This window comes from Calidris pugnax, unplaced genomic scaffold (assembly GCF_001431845.1).
Source record: "Calidris pugnax isolate Ruff unplaced genomic scaffold, ASM143184v1 scaffold58, whole genome shotgun sequence".
Lineage (NCBI taxonomy): Eukaryota > Metazoa > Chordata > Aves > Charadriiformes > Scolopacidae > Calidris > Calidris pugnax.
Window position 1 is genome coordinate 2,368,345 of NW_015090868.1, and position 23,297 is coordinate 2,391,641.

At 38.8% G+C, this 23,297-nt stretch overlaps 1 protein-coding gene across 5 annotated transcripts in view; it reads left to right on the plus strand.

Moving 5' to 3' along the window:
* Nucleotides 1–22,907, plus strand: part of KIAA1456 (KIAA1456 ortholog) — a 129,155-nt gene extending 106,248 nt beyond the window's left edge. For 2 of the 5 annotated variants that reach the window (XM_014945638.1, XM_014945637.1), the window contains exons 4-6: nucleotides 10,641–10,795; nucleotides 13,925–14,098; nucleotides 17,819–22,907. In XM_014945638.1, coding sequence (XP_014801124.1) covers nucleotides 10,642–10,795; nucleotides 13,925–14,098; nucleotides 17,819–18,855 — 1,365 coding nt within the window. In that variant the 5' untranslated portion in view covers nucleotide 10,641 and the 3' untranslated portion in view covers nucleotides 18,856–22,907. Of the gene's footprint in view, nucleotides 1–5,189; nucleotides 8,136–8,623; nucleotides 10,796–13,924; nucleotides 14,099–17,818 lie in introns of those variants that run through there. The other 3 variants (XM_014945634.1, XM_014945635.1, XM_014945636.1) reach the window with 3 other exon arrangements.
* Nucleotides 22,908–23,297: the final 390 nt, after the last annotated feature.

Consider the following 23,297-nt stretch of genomic DNA (forward strand, 5'->3'; position numbering starts at 1 on the left):
GCAGCCCCGGGAGGCGGGGGGGGGGATGCTGCCAACCCCGGGAGGGGGATGCTGGAAGCCCCGGGGTTGGGGGGGGATGCTGGCATCCCCGGGAGGCGGCAGGAGGGATGCTGGCAGCCCCGGGAGGCAGCGGGGATGCTGGCGCTGGATTTGGCGTAGCAGTTGGGAACGGTAGTTTTTAGGAGACGTGGGGGGAATTTGCAACAGAAATAATAAGTTTCTCAGTGGCCGCCTGATTAATTAAAAATGAAGTACGCGCCGTGCGTTGGCACAGTCCTAAGCAATGATCTGGAGCAATCCTAAGCCATAATAGTTAATAATTTTATTATTTTTTTTTTCCCCCCCTTTCCTAGAAAATTCAAAATACCTAAGTATTGCCTTGGTAAACGGGCATAGAGCCCTCAGCCTTGCAGAGCGTTGGCTGCTTAATGAACGTTTGTAAAGGGATTTTCATTCCCAGTGCCTGTCAGCGGGAGCAGCCAGAGCTCAGGGAGGCAGGTCACCCCCTCCTCTTCTTTCGCAAAGAAAGAGAAGGAGCAGAATTACTTGAGCAGCACGGCTGTGCTGATGGAGTGCACAGGATGACATTCCCCGCTGGTAGAGTTGGTGAGGTGAAGCGTGCCGCTGGAGTTCATGATTTTCAGCCTGAAACTCGAGAAACAGATCAGAAAAACACGCGGCAGCCTCTCCGCGAGCAATGGGAAAAGGTCCCCTCGGGACTTTTTAATGCCCCATAATGGACCCCAGGGGGCTGGGTTTCATTTTTGGGATTTATTTTCAGTCTAGCGTATCGATATCTTTATTTCAGTTATGGATGCTATTTATAGAGCGTGCCTTTGAACCGGTGCGTTTTTATTTACTGATTTCCTCCTCGCATTGCGTGTTTGTAATGGGTTGCATGCTGAGGTATTTCAGCGGCGCTGCTATTGTTTAACTTATGGAGATGTGCATTTTGGGGCAAATTAAATACATGCAGGTAACTGTGGCTGTGCATTTTGATACCACCTCTGGCGAGGAGATCTTTAAAGGCATAAAACATTTTCAGACATACGTATAATGCTAAACCGCACTTGGTGAGAAGAAAAAATAGAAAAAAAATCTTCATCATTTTCTGCATTTTCGAAGGTGAAACAATCATAAAGCCACAGCTGAAGTTATAAAGCAAATTCAGAGTTTGAAATATGTCCTGCATCAAGGGGTAAAACACTTCCCATGCAGATGCTCAGGTTTGCAGGTGTTCTGCCATCCATCCTGGACGGATGAATCAGAATATGGGACGGTACAAACAGCATAAGGCTCTGTCTGAAAAAAAGTTATGTGCGAATTCCTGCCTTTAGTTCTTATTAATAGGCCACCTGAGATCACCAAGACGATTTACAGTGCATAAAGTTAAGCAGATGTCCAAGTCTTTGCAGTACCAGGATCTACATTGACATGTTTGTAAGTAATAGATACAGAATAATCCTGTGTGGCAGAAAACCATGGTTTGAGGGCTGCACGTGTCTTTAATTTATAAAGATTAAAGACGTTGAAAAAATGCTTTGGACTTTTATATACTTATGAAATAATTGAAAAATAATTTAAAAATTAAAAATAATTTTTAAATTAAAAAGGACTTTTTTTTAAAAGTGCTTAACAGTAAAGACACTGGTTCTTCAAAAGTTATCCATGTACCTTCACAAATGGAGATAGAAATATCAACTGATAAGGATAACTATTGAAAAATAAAATAAATGCTTGTGTCATAGCCAGGCAAAGCACATATAAATACGTGACTTCCTATGGCTAATAATTACAAAAAGATAAAAGCTAATCAGCCAGATCTTTTAGATTTTTAGGATAGTAATTATGTAATACTGTCTTTGCTCTCATTCTGATGGTCATCTACTGAGGTTAAATGAATACCTAACACTGTCTGCCACTAGACCTGTTCTTCTTTTGAAACTGTATCTGGAGAGTGTGCTGAACACTGAATACACTTGTATACTGAAAAGAAATATGAATATTTTAAGATAGGAAATGATATATTCAGTTATAATAAACATGTTATAAGCAAGAGTAGTTTATAAAAGGTATCAAGAGAATCCACTTCGTAGTTCTGTAATTACTGTAATTGATTGTGCGATATTTTATATTTTATATTGGGATCAAAGGTAACCATTGACAGCCTTAATTTGGGATCCTATTTAATGAGGTGCTGCTTATCTTTCTGTCACTAAGATATTAACTTTCAGCAGAAGATATATTTTCAAGTAATTGAATGTCTTACTTAAGTCAGTTTGTAAATTGTTTTAATTGGGGAGTCTTTGCATATAACACCAAGTACAATGTAAATACCAACAGTGATGAGCATTATGGACATGAAAAAAAAGGAGAATTATACTGCGTAAATTAAAACTAATCCGCCTGGAAATAGTACTCTAAATGCAATCCCAGAGTGTGAGGAAACAGAAGGAATTTAGAAAGCTGTAATTCCAGAATTGTAGGATGACAGTAAGAAATCAAATATTCCTGTGAATATAGTTTGGCATGAAGAATGCAGACATATGGAGAGGATACAGAGAATGACAACAGAACTTGTAAAAGACCACCTAGACTGATTCATCAGGGAGGAGGAAAAGTACTAAATATTTAATGCTCGGTGAACTGCTGGTAAATAAGGAGAGAAGAGAACTGTTTGCAAGTATTTGAGAGACACAGTGATCAAGGAGGGAAAATGGCTACATTTGAAGCGTATGAGTAGCGTAGCACAGCCAGGGGCTTTGAGGTACTGATGCAAGGCTCTTAGAAAACAACCTGCTGAAACTCAGGAGGAAATTAGTTTTATATCCATACTAATTTAGCTGCAGAAACAACCCCTGTGTTAAAAAGTAGTAAATATTGTAAAGAAACCTTTCAGCCTTCCATTTTCATTTTTTTCTACAGCAGGTCACTGAAATCTTGCTTATCACTTGAAAAATTGGAATTTTATTTTTCATAGGCACACGGAGTCACATGGCTAGATGTTGGGGCATCATCTCCCTCCCCTAAAGCTGCATCAATTACCTCAGTGTGTTTCCTGGCAGGTGCTTAGCTAACCTAAGTTTTTAAGCTCCCCATTGACAGAGGCTCAATGGCCCACCTACTCCAGAATTGTTTCCAGTGGCTTTTTGTCCTTCTTGTTTTTAAAATACCTCACCTGTATCTTCCTTGCTATCGCTTAAGCCCCCTATTTTTTGTCTACCCTTCATTTTGGAGAACAGATTATTCCCCTCCCTCCTTGCAACAGCACTTCTTCTGTGAGAAGGTGGTATTCTCTTGTCCTGACAGGACAAGATCCATCCAAGAAACACACCTTTCCCAGAGGTTCACTTGATTTCTTACCTCTTAAGAGATTTACAATGATCTCTGATCATTGTTGTTCTCCTCTGTAATATTTCCAGTGCATCTACATGGTTCTTGCTTGAAATCAGAGATAATACTCCAACTGATACATCAGCAGCACCAAATGTAGCAGAAGAAGAGTTTTACATAACTTGCAAGCACCTGCCCTATTTCTGTGTGCTGGTATTCGGGGTTTTTTTTGCAACAGTATGTTGCAAAACTCACCATAACACCACAGCATGTATGGTGTTAAATCTGTGGAACATTACAGTGGCCAGAACTGCTGCCAGTCATCCCGTCCCACCTCCCTCAGCCTGGACTTGTGCAGTTGGTTACTCTTATCTAAATTAAATGCCTTGCTTCTGTCTTCTTCAATCTGTCGAAACATTTGATTTCTAGTACCCTCATCCAGTGCATTTGAACCCAGTTTGGTCCATCTGCGGGTACAGTGCTGCTCTCTGATCCATCTTGCAAAGAAATCTCTGAGAAGTATCCAAAAAGACTCCTGAGCAACTTTTCTCAGGGTGTCCTTCCAGTGTGAGAGGGAATTGTTGATAACTACACTCCAAATATTCTCTTCCAAACGGTACCAACTTCTACTGCAATTTCATTTAAACCAACTGTCCCTAATTTGTTTATGAGAATATAATGAGATTAGGGACTGTACCTGTGGCCCACAGTTTCTCAAATTTCATCTCTCTTTAGTTTCTCTTTAATTTCTGCTGGTTTTGGGGCTGGTTCCCTAAGTACTGTTTGTTACTCTAGTGGTTTTGAAAACCCTGAACTTATTTAGAAAGCCCCAACCTACTCTTTCCCATTCCATCCATTTTGCCTTTGTCACTGATGTATTGGCTGCCTGGTGACAATTAACATGAACAGTGAAAAAGAACAAGAAAGAAAAAACCCAGACACTTTGGTCTTCTCAGCATCACTTATTATTGGATTTTTCTTTCTGCTTGGCAGACCAAATTTTTCCTGATTTCACCTTATTTTTTGATGTCTGTACAGAGTGTTTCTGTACAAGATCTGAAGATGCACAGCCCTGCACATCCAGCAGCAGGGATTTTTGACTGTGTGGGATCCCAGTATGAAGGGACCCTCTTTTCTGGGAGCTGGGTTACAAGTTTTGATGTGATAGTAAAGGTGAACAAAGGGAATGTGAACTTCACCATGAGTATGCTCCTTTCTGTAGTTTTTACTGGCAAAGGGTTCATGTTTGTGCATTGTCATCTTAGCACAATGTTACCTTTCTACAGAACAGAGTTTGTGTACTTAGTGAAATAAATCTGTTTACAGTGCAACCTTTCAGCTACGTAGACTGTGACCCTAAATGCAAAACAGCAAAGGGAATATTAAATGATTAACTGATCCAAGAATGTGCAGTGAATAGTACTAGGTTTTTGTCTGGGCTGGAAAATAAAGGTAACAAAATGAATGCGATGGTGAATGGTTGTCATTTTGAATAACAAGAGCTTGAACCATAAATTTATTTAGTCCAAGACCTTGAAAGAACAGCCTCAGTGCTTTCAATCTTTCATTAGGGCAACGTTCTCTTTATTTTTTCAGTAAGAAAAAATGGCTTTAAGAAAAAATAGTGACTTCAATCAGTGAAATTACTTTAAAATGAGAGGTTCACAGTGAGCGTTTCATGTCAAACGTGTCTCAGCTCTTTGCTTTTCACGTCAGAATCTCCCAAATTTCACTGGAGGAAGGGTCCTGAATCAGAACTTCAGCCCAGTAAGTTTTTAGATGCTGCACAGAGTTCCCCTTGCTCTGATTCCAGGCTGCGCCTTTTCATGGGATTGTAACAGTTCATGTGTGGGTGAAATTAATTACCAGAGTTGTTAGCCTTATGTAAGCAAATCATCTTGTCTTGCTAAACTTTCATTGCAGCTAGTTTAAGTATTCACAGCAGGATTCCTATTATTTTGTTTCATTATCCTTTATTTACTAATAAAGCTGTTTTACGTAGTGATTCATATCTGGAAGCAATTTAGTATGTCATCATGCTCCTATTTGTTGTCTTCATTAATGAAATGAGAAAACATTGTCAATCAGACAATGGAGGTTGTTACCATGATTTATAAATTCAGTCCTAGGGGTAAGCAAAGTTCTGATCAAGCAATCTTAGGTCTGTTTTTGAGAAGGGCTGGAGTTGGGATTTGCAGGTGGAGATTAACTGGATTTTTGTCTTTTCTTGGAAAAAAGACTATGGTTTATAGATGACCGTTAGGGCTGTATGTTTAGCTTTTTGTGGCTACTTATATTTGCATGAAAAGACTGGTAAGTCTGAAGCGAGCTGGAAGGAACCTGAAAGTGTTGCTCACTGTATAGATCGTTCACCCTGTTCTGTAGGTAAAGGGAGGGAATGCAAATTGGAATATCTCACTTTTTACCTCGCTGTCAGTATCAGCTGCAGCTGCAGATGTTATTGCTGGAGAGCAGGGTATGGTGGGACGTAGACCTGGCCCTTGTGGTTTATACTGTTCGATTTAAGGCCGGTGATTAATTAGGTTATCGCATCCATAGCTGGCGTTGCATGCATAACTAAGATTGATGTTGCTGTGGCAACCTGGAGAGAACAACTGTGCTGAATTTCCCAGGTCTTTGAAGTAGGTGTTCTCCTAATCCGAAACGGGATTGAGAATTCCCATCAGCGCATGAGGAGTGTAACTAAGAGGGGCCCTCATGAGCAGATTGAAATCTTGCATATCTGACTCTCAGACCGAGTTGAGTAAATTCCTGCTCCTCATCAAAAGGTTAGAGAAAACAGGCATTTGCAAGAGATAAGACAAAAGGAAAGCCTGTGACTCAAATTAATCAAGAGCAATTGATTTGAAGACAAATAGAAGCGATGCAGGATTTGATGACTACTATGAAAATCATGGGGTGCTTCCAAGAGGCCATTGACAAAAAGGTTGGAATGTGTTCCAGGTATTGTGACTGGCCTGGAAATAGAAGCAAGGAGGAACTGAACATGAGCCAGGTCAGGACTTCACAGTGTTGTACTTCAAATTAAAATAGTGGTGGTGACGTGACACATGCTAAGGTAGACGGAGGAAGACGTGAAAATCATAGGTGGATGGGAGGGATAACTTGAGGCAGATGAGGAGGACTGTGAGGGGTTCAGAAGAACTGCAGGAAGGTGTGGAAAGCTTTGGGTGTGCTGCGGTAGAGGCAGAGTTTTTGGACTGAATGCTACCTCCTGTGCTTCAGTGGTAGGGCACTCCTTGTATCTGGGAGCCAGCAACTGCTCTCTCTATTTGGGAATGAAGTATTTAATACCATTAGTCAAAACTGCAAGCCAGACACCTTCAAAAACAAACAAACAAAAACCCAACCCAAAAAGTCTGGGGAAAAATAAAAATAAAAATAATGCTCACTTTTTAAAATGTTGGAAAATGGGATTATTCATTTTGGGTTGTTGTCATTTCAAGGTCACGTTTAAATGTATTTATTACTTCAGCAGTGATAGAAAATGTCCAAGCAACATGACTTTCCTTCAAGCAGTACCCTTGAAAAGTTAATTTTCTAAAAGGTTTCAAAATGTTAATGGAAAAATAAGAAATTAGATTACCTTGCAGTCAGGGAACTTCTAGTGAGGTGTGTGGCTATGAAAATATATGCTATCATACGTTTGTACAATTCCTTTTACCTCCTGGAAAGCTGTTTAAAGCTGAAAATAGTTTATTTTGCCTTTTTTTTTTTTTTAACAAAGAAGGAGAACAGCAGTGTGGGAAAGAGTCAGTGGGCCATAACCTATTTACTTTCAGACAGTTTTGTTCATACACCGCAGTTATGGACTGGTGAGCCATTTCCCTGCAAGTTCAATGGGGACAACGCTACGACTTTCATCCAGTTTTCTCACTTTGTGGATCAGCTTGTTCTCAGCTTGTTGATCAACAAGGGCTTGGTGCAGTCTCTCATTGATGAACCTCCATGACCAGGAGGCACTGAAAGGGCAGAGGATCCCACTCTTCATTTGTTGTCCAACTGACTGCTCGTTTGCAGGACTCTCACGTTTCTTAACGCTGCAGCCACCTTTTGGGGCCATGCCAAGACTTGCTGCAGAGCCACCCAACAGCTGGGTGCCCGTTTACTGCCTGCTCCTGGTTCTACACCAGGTCTCGACAGAAGAGTAAGGTACCACACACAAGAAGAATTGAGCCATGGGGAAAGTGTGTCCATAATCACCACCTTCTGCTCTTCTTCTCCTCTTTGCTGGCTTATCGGACAGCTTGCAGGAAACTTAGAAGTGGAGCATCTGCTGAAGCAGTGGAATTTCTGGGCAACTTGGATTTTCATTACCTCCTTTGGAAAAGAGACTTTGCAATTATTCTGGAAGTTACAATGCAGAATTTGGATGAACTAAAACTTTTTTGCAATTTCTGTGCAACAGAGGCACTGTGTTGCACTTTCAAGGCAAAAAAGGTTGTAGCAGTTGTTTTTCTTTATAAAGGGAGAGAGAGAGGTATTGAGTTTGGCTTGAGAAGTTATGAAGTTCTAAGTTTCTGATGTTTTCAGTGACTTGAGACTTGTGTGGAACTGGTACAGCTGCAGCCCAGGTTCGACTCCACGGGTTTCTTGCCTTTTGTAACCACTGAGATGAAGAGGTTTATTGCTGGGATGTTTCCTTGCCGTGCTGCAAAGTAAAACCTTGTAGTGTTACGGATCTTGACTGGAAAGTCAAATTGGCAAGTCAAATGTCATCACGTGACTTAATTATCTACAAAACATAAACAATCAGCAGAAATGGAAATTGTTATGAAATGGTAAATGAAATAATTTGCTTTTTAGTAGACTACTGTTATTCTAAGATTATAACCAAATTATTATCTTGACAATGATTATTAAGCTTATCTAAAAATAAGTTCTAATGCAGTGTTGTAATATATGAAGTCTCTCGTGTGTCCTGTGTAGCAGAAGACACAGTCTCAGTCCAAGTCAATGAGAAAGTTAAAGGAAAAACTTAATGATCTTTTAAGTCAGTAGGAAACTACGCCAAATTTGAGCCTACATTGGAATTCAATAAAGACGTTTTAGGAAAAAGTATAACATAACATTGCATCAATGGAAGAACTCTTACCATCTTCTAAGTCAAGTCCAGGTTGGCTTCTGTGTTTATTTAAAATATTCAAATTAACCTTGGGTTCAGACAGCTACTTCCGTAGTTCACATAAACTGGAATTTCTGTAGCATTTGGAATTTGGTATAAATGATTGAAAACATTCTCCTTTTCTCCTTTTTTTTTTTTCCTAAGAACTGCGAAGATTGAACAAAGAGCTTTCAAGTGGAAACACTGAAGCACATAGTAACCAGACATGAAATATAAACTAGAGCAAGGAGCATATCAGATGGCAAAAGAAAATAAATGATTGTTAGTCTTTGGAATTTCTGCTTATAAATAGAGGACTTCCAGGCAGTTGAACGACAAAATAGAGTATGTTTTGAGGCAGAGAAGAAAGATAGCTGCAGACATGAAACATCCAATTTGTTTTATTTAAGGGTCAAATAAGAAAAAAAAGAACGGGTTTTTGACTCTAAGGAATAGTTATTTGAAATTACTGCAACTAACCCATCCTATTTGACAATATAACTTGAAATGGCATTCTGAGAAAAGTTCTGATTGAGTAACTTCTGGCACATGTAATATAATTTCAAGCCTGTGTTTCAATACTGTCTCCTTCTGTTGTTCAGTCTGTTATAGTTTTCCACTCTTCAAGATGACACTGAAAATGTGCCTACTTGGAATTTACTATACTGTTACTGAGGTTTATATATATATATATATATTCAGGTACTAAAAGGTGAGCTAATGCATCATATAAGAAAATTGTGGATCATGCCAGAAAAAAAAAAAAAAGGATTGTGAAAACATTGAACGTAAATGCTTTGAAGACACATACTCATGATACAACAGTCAGAATAGACTGTGACAATTTGGCCTGACTTCTTACATAGCAGAGTACATAAAACCAGTGAAATGGATCAAGTCTTACATATTATTCTTTTGGGCACTCACACACACTTAACTTGAACTACCTTATTATTATTTTTTTTTCAGTCATTAGGATTAACTCACATTTTCTAAATTAAAAAGATTGCACCTGTAGGACAGGTATTTTGAAGAGCTCATAATATTATTTGTTATTATACCCAATATTTTATTTTAAATCTTTTGTCATAATAACTTATTTCAACAGTAAAAATGACAGAAAGAAACATTTTTATTATGATTTGAAAATGTATATGATTTGAAAATCAAGGAAAATAAGAGAACAACTTGTGTGTCTCAATTCTTTGTTTCTGGCACAGCCAAAGGAATTGCTTTTTTCATTTCATCTTGATAATATATTGCTTAGTTTCTTGAAAGAAGTTTGGAAACAGGCTTCAATCTCTGCTGAGTACTTGGACAATTAAATAAGTTCTGTCTTAATAATGGAAAGGAATATTTCCTGAATAAACAGGCAGTTTGAATTAGTTTGAAGAATGCCTGAACACTTTGCAAAGTAATCTCATCAGCCTCCATCAGATAGTAGAGTCTGACCTGGTTGGCACTTAGATGAGGGGAAATCTTAAGGAAGATGGAAGATTTTGTATAAAGGGATTCAGTGTCTGCTTCCACTTGGTGTTTTACATGAGATTAGGAGTAATATTAAGTGGAAGAAGATACCACTTTTCAAATGAATCATCAAACTGAAATACTTTGCTAGAAAATGAAGATAGTGGAGTGGGAGCAAGGAAATCATGGTTTTGTTGCTGAAAAATTTCAACCAACTCATCAATTCTAGAAGGTAGATAAAACCACAAATAATTTAGGCTTGAGTTAGGGGCTTTGGTTTCAGGGTTCAGGCTATATTTCAAATAACATACTGGTTGTTTGCCTACCTACTCACCTTAGCTACAGCTGGAAAGTCTATTCTTAAATTCCTGTTCTTAATCATTCTGCACTCCTGCTGGATCCAGGCTCAGTTTTGCTCAAGGTAAGTTTTTACTGCATTGGTGAACTTGTTTAAGAATGTGCATATTATTGAATAGGCCCATGTGCTTATACAGTGCTCCTCAGGCAAGATGATAGATTGAAATTTTTTCTTGATTTTTGCAAAATAAAATCAGATCCTTGGAGTAAAGACCATTTTATAAATTTCATAACTGTTAGATGGGTGTAAACTTAGAAGGTCCTGAATTATGCACGTCTGTAAAATGTTAAGTCTCCGCTTTGCACGAACAGCGGTTTGTGTTGCCTTGTACATAATCTTTCTTCTTTCTGTCTTCAGGATGGAACATGAAGCTACCCAGCTAGAAAAGCAGCACGTGCACAGCGTGTATGAGAATACAGCTGCCTACTTTAATGATCTGCAGAGCAAAGCGTGGCCTCGTGTCCGAAACTTTCTGCTGGAGCAAAAGCCTGGCAGTCTCGTTGCTGACATAGGTAATCTATTCCTTGGGGAAGTGGGAAAGATTGTCTATAGGCTTTGCTAGTTTACATCTTAATCATATGTATCCTTCAGAGCAATTGTTTTTAAAACTCATTTAAATTTGTTTTGAAGATTGTTTTTAATTTTTTTTTTTAAACTCAGATACCGTATACCTCTTGGTTTATTTACTTGACATTGTATCACATAACCAGCAAATATGATTTTTGCCTTATTTTGATTGAGCTAAGCCTTAATCTACCAGTTTCCCCACAGATTTGGTGGTCTGTCATTCCCCTGGAGCCCTTTTTAAAAAATGGTCTTAATGTTTATGTTAATGTTAATTTCACATTTCAGTTTCTTTGGATCCCTTGGTTTAAGTACTGCTGATCTGCAATTTAATGCCTTGCATTTGTTCTAAAACTCCTCCTATCAAGGCTTTAACCTTAGAGAAATCTGATGCGATTTCTCTTTAAAAAAAAAAAAAATTAATAATTGTGGTCTGAGAATCTCCCTATGATCCTTATTACAGACATCAAAACCTCATTTTTCTGCTATGGCCTTGTCTTCCCTACATGTTGAGTTTATATCTTGATTTTCTATTGCACCTCCAGGCTTTTTAGGGGTTTCCGAATCCTGGTGTGTTTGGTTTTTGTTATGACTTCAGTGCTACACAGCACATCATTGCAAACAAGATGCTCCTTTGCACCACTGGATTTTCCTCACTGTTTAGACTAATAAAATGCTTTTATGGAGCAAAGTGTAATAAAAATACACAATAAATTATGCATCTGCCTTCTCCTATCAGAGAAGATAATTCTTTGAAGGTGGTGTGGGCCATAATCAAAAGATAATATATAATTCTCCTGCTGCTGTTGGGCAGTACCCCAAAAATACTTGATTGCTCTTATTTTGAATATGTATTTTCTTTTATATGCCTGCACCATTTTCCTTAATAATGTAAGGAAATATCCTGTGGCATACACTCATTCAACAGCCAGCTTCACATGATATTTCTCAGCCAAATTTTTTTGTCACCTCAGTAGAAGTCATTAGAAGCTCAGCTGAAATTCTTCGAGGCTCTATCAGCAGGCATCACAGTGGTTGCCCTAAGCTTAAGATCACCCTGTTACAATTTCAGCTAAAATAATTTAAAGGCATGTAATACATGTGGAGAGGAGGTAGATGCTTACAGTTGCCCATAAGAATATTCCCACCAAGGTACCTCCTTTTATGAGGTTTAATAAAATCTCCAGGAATCTGACTATTGTGTTTATTTATGGTGTGTATTTTGGGAGGAAGGCTGCCTAGTGGCACCAAGATTTTCAAAATGAGGTGTTCAATTGAGAAATTCCTTTTCTGTTTAATACCACCTTTTATTAAATATATTATTGTTTGCTAGCTAGGTGTTCAATTGATAAGTTCTTTTTCTGTTTAATACCACCTTTTATTAAATATATTATTGTTTGCTAGCTTTACATGAAGCATGGTAATGGTAGCAGAATATAGTATCATTTTGTCTAATTGCCGTATTCATCAAAATAAATGACAATACTATGGCTATTGTTGACAGCTTCATGAAGGAATCCACCTCCTGATGACTCATTTAAAAGTGAGTCTCCCGCAAATGTAGATTTTTAGAGTACTGAGAGTGTTGCCATTATTTAGCTTCATTCTGGAGAGGGCCCTCTACTTCCAAAAACTCACAGTGATTAAAGAGCACTCCACTAAAAGCCATGTATTAAGTAACTGAATCTTCTAAATTAATGCACGTTTGACTTGATGTGTTCTTTCTTTGAACATAGTAACTAATAATACTTTCTACTAATTTTAAATCTTACACTTGCTAGCATGCAGAGCTTCTTGTTTTATTGCATATATTCCTTGAACTGTATTAACAATATTAATCTTTGCCATTTCTGTCAAGTGTTACTTCAAAGAACAGTGCTTGCTTTTTCTTTAGAAATAAGCTCTTTTTTCACCACTGAAGTGTTGTGCTGTTCTCCAGCAGTTCCTGTGCTGTCTGTCTAGATAATGGTGCACATTAACATCAACGAGAGCAGCAGCGCTGCAAGAAGCAGTGATGTTTCTAAAGATAACTCCAGGCCTTTAAATTGAATTACCAACACTGAGATGGTTCTCTTTGCCAAGCTGCTACCCCGTTGCTTGGCTGTCAACTTTCAGAAATTATTCTTCACTACTGACCCATAACTGCAGTGAATGTTTCCTAATCTAATTTTGAAAAGTGCCTGTTGTGCATACGGTATTGAGGAACATTCTGAAAGATTTCAATTTAGTACAGCACAGTCCTTGAGAAGACATACTTTTAGGTGGAAGACATTCTGGAGCAGTTCATTACATTTACATGCATTATAGTGCAGTGGCACAGAGCAGGAGGAGGACGTGCCTGCGACACGGCAGGAATTTCTGGGATTCACTGTGATGTTCAAGTCTGCATCTGAGGTTAAAATTGTCCTCTCTGTCCTGTGTCAGGGACGGCTGTGGTTTGGGGTTTGGAGAGAAATGGGATGCACTGGAGAGGGACCGCGTGGGGTTCAGCAAACACCAGGGAAGTACTTGGCAGAGAGATGTATTGCAGGTTGCTAAAAAGACTAAACACGCTGGCTTCAGGGAAAGCCCTGAACAGAAAGTAATTGGAAGCTGGAAGGGTACTGAGGAAGAAGGTCATAATGTTTACCTTCTTCTTGCTCTTTCTTGGGCACCCATTTAGCTCATGGCTGGAAACCAAATACCAGGCTACGTAAAGGCACAGTATGAAGCAGCATGGTTGGTTTTTTACTCCAAGATATGCAATCGTGCCTGCAGAGGACCACTCCTTCCTTCTCCTATGTGGGCTTACCCTTCTTCCCCCCCCAAATATACACAGCCTGCTGTTACACAGGGCTCTGTAATGAGTGTTTCTGTGGGTGATGCTGGGGCTGTTGCACTCCTTACAGTGTGAAGGTGCAACTTCAAACAGTCCCAATGAACCCTGCAGCAGTCATGCCAGGAGGGGCAACCGCTCTCATTTAGTTTTCCAGGAAGCTGTAGAATTAGGAAAGCCTCCCCATTATTTTCACTGCTTTGGGGGAGAGATAGCAAGTGTTTGGAATGTGTGACTTCTGATGTGGTATTCTTTTCTTCAGGTTGTGGAACTGGCAAGTATCTCAATGTCAACAGCCAGGTGTATAACCTGGGCTGTGATTACTGCGCACCGCTGGTAGAGATTGCAAGGAGGAGAGAGGATGAAGTTCTGGTTTGTGACAACCTGAACCTTCCCTTCAGGGACCAGTGCTTCAATGCAGTCATTTCCATTGGAGGTAAGACAAAAAACACGCATTCTGGCCTGCAGCAAGTACAATTTTTTTTTGGATCCTTTTCTTTCCATGTGCCTTCATTTCAGTTCAATTTGTTTTGAAACCGTTCCCTTAGAATCACAGAAGATATTACTGAAATTAATGTAGCAAACATGAAAAAAAATACATGTAATTCCATAGCACAGAGGCGCTGTTGACCAAGGAAATATTTGGATCATTTGTTTGTTTATATGTGGTCTTGTTCACCCTGTGGAGAAAAGATTTCCTTCCAGCATGCATTTTTAACTAAAAACTAATATAAACATGGCTGCTCACAGTTTAAACAGATTAGGTGGTCAAGATAAACTCTCGGTTCCTCCTTAGGATCTGTTTTGAACAGCAAATGCACTGAAATGAAAACTTGCTTTCTCTATGGCAGGACTTGAATCATGTTAACTATTATGTGTTATAAGTACAAATTTCTCTTTGAATAATCATGAAATAATAACTTAGAGCCGTACAAGTGCCTGTTGGCTAAAATGGGTGAAGCATCTCAGCATCTTAACTCCTCTGGCCTCTCATTTTGAAAATATTACTCATAATTTGAGAAGTACAAACTGGAAAAGGGTAGATGAGGAACAGCTTGAGTACCCAGTTACAGTCTACATTTTTAGCTCTACTCTTGCTTGAACTTCTTCCAGGGTGTTTCACTCTAGAAGCAAAAATATAAAGCATGATAATCATTATTGGTAGCAATCAACAAACTAGTTGAACTGTGATATAAATATATTTTAAAATGTATTTTTCACTTATGCAGGGTAAAAGAAAGGGTGACTAATATGCAAGCACTGTCTATATTACTCTGCTTTCATGTTGGCTAGTGAACCAGTGAGCCCTATCCACATTTCAGGTCTTCTACCATAATTTCAGATTCATTATCAGATCACCTGACTTTGAAGGATAGCATATTTATCTCATGTTTTTACCAATTATAAGCCTGAGAAGATTTAAAGTTCACGTGGTATTTCTGTATGTTTAATAATGGTGGATTTTAATACCTCTTGAATAGAGACATGGTTTGCCTGTGTCCATCTAATTCTAAATAAAGTGTTTTACATTCCGTTCCAGAGAATGACCAGTATATACGTACATAGTCAAATACTCTTCATGGCTTTGCTAGCATGATCAGACATGGTTTGCCTGTGTCCATCTAATTCTAAATAAAGTGTTTTACATTCCGTTCCAGAGAATGACCAGTATATACGTACATAGTCAAATACTCTTCATGGCTTTGCTAGCATGATCCAGTTTATAGGATTTGTATTTCTGCAGAACCACCAGAGTGACCATATAATTTTAACTATGAAGAATCTTTACATTCCGTTCCAGAGAAAGACCAATATATACATACATAGTCAAATACTCTTCATGGCTTTGCTAGCATGATCCAGTTTATAGGATTTCTATTTCTGCAGAACCACCAGAGTGACCATATAATTTTAACTATGAAGAATATTTAACCCACTAAATAAATTGCATAGATAGAGCTTGCACAGATTCTGTTGGCTGACTGGCACTTTCTTCTGGTGAACTAAACTGGAAAAGGGTAGATTTAGATCAGAAGTTAGGAAGAAATTTTTCACTCTGAGGGTGGTTCCTGGTGAACTAAACTGGAAAAGGTAGATTTAGATCAGATGTTAGGACGAAATTTTTCACTCTGAGGGTGGTGAGGCACTTGGAACAGTTTGCCCAGAGAAGCTGTGGATGCCCCATCCCTGGAGGTGTTCAAGGCCAGGCTGGATGGGGCTTTGAGCAACCTGGTCTGGTGGGAGGTGTCCCTGCCAAGGGCAGGGGGTTGGAACTGGATGGTCTTTAAGGTCCCTTCCAACTCTAACCATTCTATGATTCTATGAAGCTCACATGCTTATACTGTCTCTGTCAGTTTTGATATTACTTTGCAGGAGATTCTGTGGTGATGTATGGCCAAACTCCAGGATGAAATAAAATAACAGTTCCTTTCTTCTCATCTTGTTGAAGAAATTGAAATAGTAATATTTTTTTTTGCAAAGTTGTGAAAATATTGATACCTCATCTTGTTGAATAAATTGAAATAGCAATATTTTTTTTGCAAAGTTGTGAAAATATTGATAAGGTTAGGAGTACTTGGAAATCAACACTGACCATATAGACCAGAGAACTCTTCTCAGGGTTTGCTATCTTGTGTTGTCAGCTGCTTTTATGAGGGCCTAGTTTAATATCAACTGCCAAGAATGCTTTTCTTGGCTTGTGGTAAAAAAAGCTATGTTTTTTTTTCTAAGGTTAGGAGTACTTGGAAATCAACACTGACTATATGTACCAGAGAACTCTTCTCAGGGTTTGCTATCTTGTGTTGTCAGCTGCTTTTATGAGGGCCTAGTTAATATCAACTGCCAAGAATGCTTTTCTTGGCTTGTGGTAAAAAAAGCTATGTTTTTTTTCTCCTTGGTAATTGAACCATTGTTTTGAATAAAGTTGGTGCTAGTTGGACACACTTGTCATAACTGCAGTGTTGAAATAACACTGTTTCTACATGTAGAATTGGCTACTGTCAAGCAGCACATATAAAGATAATCTAATATTTCTGAAAGAATGGGGATGTCTTTAGCTAAGAACATATATTATTACTATATGTTGTTATATGGGTAGATTGAATATTCTGCATGTAGAAATGGCTGGCTCCAAGTCCACTTGAAACAAATTATGGAATCAGTCCTCTTTATGTCACAGATTTGAATCAAATCTAGTACTGATAATACATATAGAACAGTATGACCAACACAACCAATCTCAGTACAAGTTAGTGGTTTTGAGAGTTCAGAGAGTAAAAGCTGCCCTAACTATTCACTGTCCATTAAAATTAGTTCCTTCAGGTAAGTAGGAAGATATAGACAGTGTGGAAATTTTGAAACAAAGCTTCATTTCACATTGCAGTGAAATTTGAAAATGTGGAAATTATTCTTGAAAGAAAATTCAAATATAGTGATCACTAGCCTTATATTTCACTTTGACTTTTTATTTTTTAATAGCATTACAGAACGTAACAAAAAAAATCACCAGTCTCAGACATGGAGGTGTAGACTGAGATACTTTCATTTTTTATCTCTCCAAAACAAACATTCTATAAAGGTAACACCTTTCTACAAAATTAATGCAATGGAAAATATTTCTGTATAAACTTTCTTACTAGCTCTTTTGAAAGTACACTGCTATAAAAATACAGAGTATCTTTTTACTGATATAGCTTCTTTTGGCTGGATTTGTTACATGGTGAAAAGATTTTCTGTTTCCAGTAAGATAAGTCTGAAATGTGTCCCAAATCTAAAGTCAAACAATATTATTTAATTCACCTGAAATCCAGGCATCTGAGTGAAAGCCAGCCATGCTATGATCTTTTTTATGGGTGATGCAGAGAAACAGAAACCTCCAGTTCATATAGCTGAGTTATTTTGAATTCCTATTTTGAAATTAAATTAATTTCTTTCTTAGGGATTTGCCTGTTTTTAATCCGTTGAACAGAAATGTGAAAGAGACCATTCTGGGGTAAATTTGCCCTGTTATACCAATAAATTCAGCACTGTTGTTGACCTGCAGTGAGTGATATTTGTCATATGGCGACCAAAGCGATGAAACCCGTAGAACAGGCTGCAGATGAACATGCTGTGTCCTTACTAATATTCAATCCATAATGCCTTTCCTTTTTCACAGTGATCCATCATTTCTCAACCAAACAAAGAAGAATCAAAGCAATAAAGGAAATGGCGAGGGTATTGGTACCCGGCGGCCAGATGATGATTTATGTTTGGGCTATGGAACAAAAGAATCGTCGCTTTGAGAAGCAAGACGTGTTTGTTCCGTGGAACAAGGCCTTGTGCTCACGGCATTTTTCGGAATCGAATCAATCCGGAGATAAGGGTGAGTTCGTGCAGGCCGTAAAAAGCCGAGACATACACCCTGCCCAGGTCATCATCTCGGACTGCGGCTACCAAACCAGTCTGCAGCCAGAAACTGGTCCAGACCATCCCCACAGCACGGACCACTGCTTATCCAGAGCCTGCTGCGTCAAAATTTCCGAAGAAGAAAACAGGTTTTACAGTGCTCTGGGAAGATCTTTCCGCTCGTGGTTTTTCTCCAGGTCTCTGGATGAATCAGCCCTGAGAAAGCAAGCTGAGAAAATGAAGCCTCTGAAGAACGCCGGGGAATGGGCAAACAGTTCTCCGCCCCTTCAGCATTCGCGCCACTGTAGTTTGGACCTAGGTCACCATGGGGCACTGCTAAAAGAACAAAGTTTGGATGACGATGACGTGTTCGTGGAAAGCCTGCCTCTCAAAAAACCACAGTGGTCACCAGCCACAGACGCACTGAAGGATTTAAGTTTAAATGGAGGACACCAAAGTGTAGCTCGGGGCAAGAGTGAAGAAGCTCCGTTTATGAATGGCCCCGTGGAGGACAGGGACTACAGCTGTGGGTGTAATAAAGATGGTGCTGGTAAGTCTAATGCCAGCAAGTTTTTCAAAAGAACTTCAACAACTGACTCCACTGACTCTGCTTTGGATTCAGCAGTGTCCATTGGGGACCAGACGGATGCCATGTTGGATCCAAAAGCCTTCATGCGTTATTACCATGTTTTTCGGGAAGGGGAGCTGTGCTCCCTGGTAGAAGAGAACGTGCCTGAGCTTCAGATACTTTCCTCCTGCTACGACCATGGAAACTGGTGCATTATTGCAGAGAAAAGAGGAACGTAGCTGGAAAGAGAAGGAAGGAGAGTTCAGTGACTGAGGATTTTAAGCTGCTCCTTGTGTTCCTGTGATTTTTCGGTGTGACGTGGACTCCGATTCTCATGTAGTTGTGTGCCATTCATTTCTAAGTTGTTATCTCTCCACCTATTTAACTCTCTAATGCAAGGTCTGTATATAGGAATGTAAGTGGTAAATGATATTTATGTTTTGTTAAACTTTTATGAAGTTAAAAATGGAGAATTTTATACTGCTTTTAGCAAATGATTGTGTTTTTAAATATACTTTTCTATTGAAAAATAAAACCTTTTTATAAGACAAGGATCAGGGCATCTTTTGTGAGAAATACCCTCTCAGTAGGAAGTTTAGACTTTGCTCTTCAAAAGATGAAAATGTGTCATGTTACTGCCTGTTCTTGAAGCCCTATAAATAGAGACACAGGCACATTGGAAAAAATACTTGACTGTTCACTGGTGGAGTGCGTGCTGCAGAACTGGGAGCAGGCATGGTCCCAGTCCTACTTGGTTTGGAGTAGAGTTGTTAATGGGCAAAAATTGTGTACAGAACAAGCTCTGCATATTCTGACATTTGAGGTTTGTATTTAAGAGCAAATGACTGAACAAATTTTGAACAATATTTTTGACTTTTTGTTTTAGAAAGAATCAGATTTGTGTCTCAGGTGCAGGTTAAGTTTTATACGTTAGCTCTCACAAATACTTTATCTTAATTTCCTTTGCTGTAGTTTTTCATTGGTTATGTGTACATAAAAGTCAAAGGGATTTGTGAGAGTATCAGTATTATGTAAAGGTTACAAAATATCAAATATTTGAGATACATATATCTTTTTGATAAGCCTGGGAAGCTAAGATAAAATTAATAAAATTCCAGTGCATATCTGGTCAGCTGTCATATTTGCTCTCCTTATTCACTGACAAGAGAATATATATTAAATGGTATGTTAAATAACACAGATAGGAAGAGGATACAAGTCCAGTTTGTATATGAAATACAAATTCCTCTCTTCTACAGTTTAAATGAATCTTTTGAGACCTGAAAGATAATAGATTGCTTAAACAACTTTTGCATTCCATATAAGGCATAAACTTGGCTGAACATGGTGCCCAGTCATCATCCAGTCACACTAGATTGTAGCAGTTGCCCTCATATCATTCTTTACACCCAGTTCTTTTACTCCCCCTTCAGTAGGAGTCTTATGATGTGAAATTATATCTGCTGTGGATTAAATCCACCTGGCTTTTGAAGATCAGTACTGATACTGTAATTGTTACCAACTGAAACAGGGTGGGGCTGGGCTAATTGCCTCGTTAGCACAAAGTTTCTCCATCTTTTAGGCTTTATTTACAGTCAGTGGTTTTAGTGTAGGGCACATCTTCAGTTGGTGTGACCTTCCATGGAGCTGCACAAATTCACTCCACAGGTGAACCCTTTTGATACACCAGTTTTAGACACCCACATAATTAAGATATCTGCTCTATTAGTGAGCAAATAACTTTGATTACAAAGCAACAGGAGTGAAATATCAAACTTTTCCAGATTATGCTCTGTAAGTAGATTGATTTGGGGTTGTTCAGTACAAAGCCCTGATGGTGCTGAGTAATTTTCGATGTAGCTGCCCAGGAGAATTCCCATGTGGTAATGTATTACAGATTTATCTACTGGAGCGATGCCTGTAGAACAATCATCTTTGTCTTCCTCGCAATTTGCAATCCTTGTACTTTGTCCTCCCTGGGTCTGCAATGCTTGCACTCCCCACTGCCTTTTTGAAAACAAAAGTGTGGTTGGAGAACCATGCATCTGAGACTTCCGAAATATTATTCCGCTCTGAATATTCCTTTCGGTACAGCCTGGGGCTGTGGTCCTCTGACCCCTACCTGAGAAAGCTGGCAGCATTCCCTGCACTGCTGGGTCCAGCTGCATCCTTAGGCTCCAGCTCTAGAAGCACAGGGCAGAATGCCCATACTGGTATATTGCAGAGCCAGCACGGGTCGTGCTGAACTCCACATCCCATCTGCAATGTGCTCATGTGGGGCTGGTGAGGCCTGCCTCATTTGTTGGGAATTTCTGGCAGAGCCTGAGGATTTCACAAGAAAACCCAATTGCTTCCAGATAAGAGATGTTGGTCGATATTCAGCATCTCTGGAATTTGGGCAGTATTAGCAATTGATTATCATCCTATATCCAGTTTTGAAAGTTTGTCTCTACATCCCAGCATGCAGAAACTCTATTACACGTATATAAAAATATTTATAAAATGTTATTAATCTAAACTGACAGCTGGGTTCAGTTAACTGGGAGATGGAACATTATAATTTGGTTATCTGCACTTCTGCAGTCTGTCTGTGGAGTATTTGGTGTGTGGTCAAGCAGGCTGATGAAATTTGGGGTAAACTTAGAAAGAAAAGGCTTCCATTCTCTTTACAACAGAGACTTACTGTCCTTGTAAGAGGCTGAATCCGTGTCTTGGGCTCTAGTGAAAACTTCCTGCTCTATCAGCTGGATGGAAAGACCTGTCAGCTCAAAGCCACTGAGGTACTTTAAACTGTTTGCATGTTTATAGACTTTCTGTGCATTGTTTGTTTTGAGGTTGTTGCCTGGGGATGCATTTCACAATTATTTATTTCTGTATTGCATTTTCTCTTATTTTGAGCTGATGCTATTAAGTTGCATTACATACAAGTTTGGATTGTGTTATAAATTCCTGGAAAAAGGAAAAGGAAGGTTTGGTAAACTGCTTTCTTTTAAAATACTCAGTCTTCTTCTGAGGACCTATTATCACCATGTAACATAATTTTTGTAGACTTGGGATCAATCAGCTGAGGTCATGAATGTGAGGTCGTGCAGACCTCAATTCTTTGTTCCCGTAGGCAGTCTCCCATCTATTTATAGAGGCTGCCTATGTCTGTAACAGCTTTATCATTTCATAAGAAGCCCGATTACCTCACTCGGAGCATGGTGAATGTCTCTCTTGATTGGTTTCTTTTTTGATGAGGCCCATCTTAGGCAAAATGTAATTTCCAGAAGGATCCATGTGATCCCAATCTTTAATAGCTTACAGACATACTTAATGTGCTCAGAGAAGTGTGTATACCATTGAAAAGTCTATAGTCAATGAATGAATAAATAAATAAACCCCAGTTGTCCTTGCATGCTAAGACTCTCAGCAGTGTCCAGAATACAAGATTTGACTGTTATAAAGTAAAAAGTAAATATGTTCTTGTATTTATTGTCTGACAGATGGGCAGTAGGCTCACCCCAGTTATGCCAGTAACAAACCTCCTTCTGACTGCAGTGGGCTAGGATTGCTCCTAAGCTCCTCATCTAGCGTTAAGTGGCACAAGAAGTCTTGATTACAAAAGAAAAGATGTCCTGGTTTTTTACAATTTAATTTACTAGTGTTGTTGTCAGTCTGAACTGGCTAAACAAAAGCTGCTTCCTTATTCCTCTTAGATCCAAATGGACAATTTCAATTAAAAAGATACAACTGAACAGACTTATTTTTGAAGGACTAATACAATTGCAATCTTTGATAAATGGCATTTTTGTCTTTATATTTTTATAATACATGAAAATATTTGTATTAGAAGCAAAGAAGTATAAAGGATTTTTTTGTACTAATGGTGACTAATTTAATTTCTTCCAAGCTTATGGTGTAGGAATTTTAAAAGCACAGGTGAGGAATGAAAGCTATAAATATTCCAGCAGATTTTCTTCTGGTAGATATTTATATACAAGTGACTTATGTGCACAGTTTAAAATGCTGAGTGAAGAGCTGCGTATGTTCCACCAGCAGAATGTTGTTAGTGAACTTTCTGGATAGATTCTTAATAGAAATAATGTCTCTGATCCTGCGTCCTCTCTGCCATGCCATGTCTTCATCAGGCTGTGCTTATATCACTGTTGGGCTGTGTTCGTATCGACATTGTGTTGGATCTGCAGGTCTACCCACTTTCTTGCTCAGCATTTTTACAGGATTTCTGGCTACTTTAGTACTCCAGGAAAACAATGTGTGTCAGTGTTAAATATATGCAATTGTATGTCTATTTGTGAGTTCAGCATTTCTTATTCTTACAATATATGAATTCTGGCAGCTACCTTTGAGTTTATCTTCCAATCTTCTGTTCAAAACCATGCTTAGATACTGCTCTGGAGTCAATTCTGTGTCCATACCCGGAACCAATTCTCTAGTATTTGACAGAAGATGAATCCTGCTTGGTTAAAAAAGTATTTTCTACAGAACTTATGCGCTTTCAGATTAGTTAATAAATAAATTAGCCACTTAAAACTCTGTGTCTGGGAAAGTTCTTAATGAATGTTAAATTTGAGAAGACTTTGTTAGTGCTATTTGTTCTGTCCGTTAGACATGACACAGAGTGGGTAAGCGTAGTGATTTGTTGTGAAGCCAAGGAGCTTGTCTTTACTTTAGACAACCA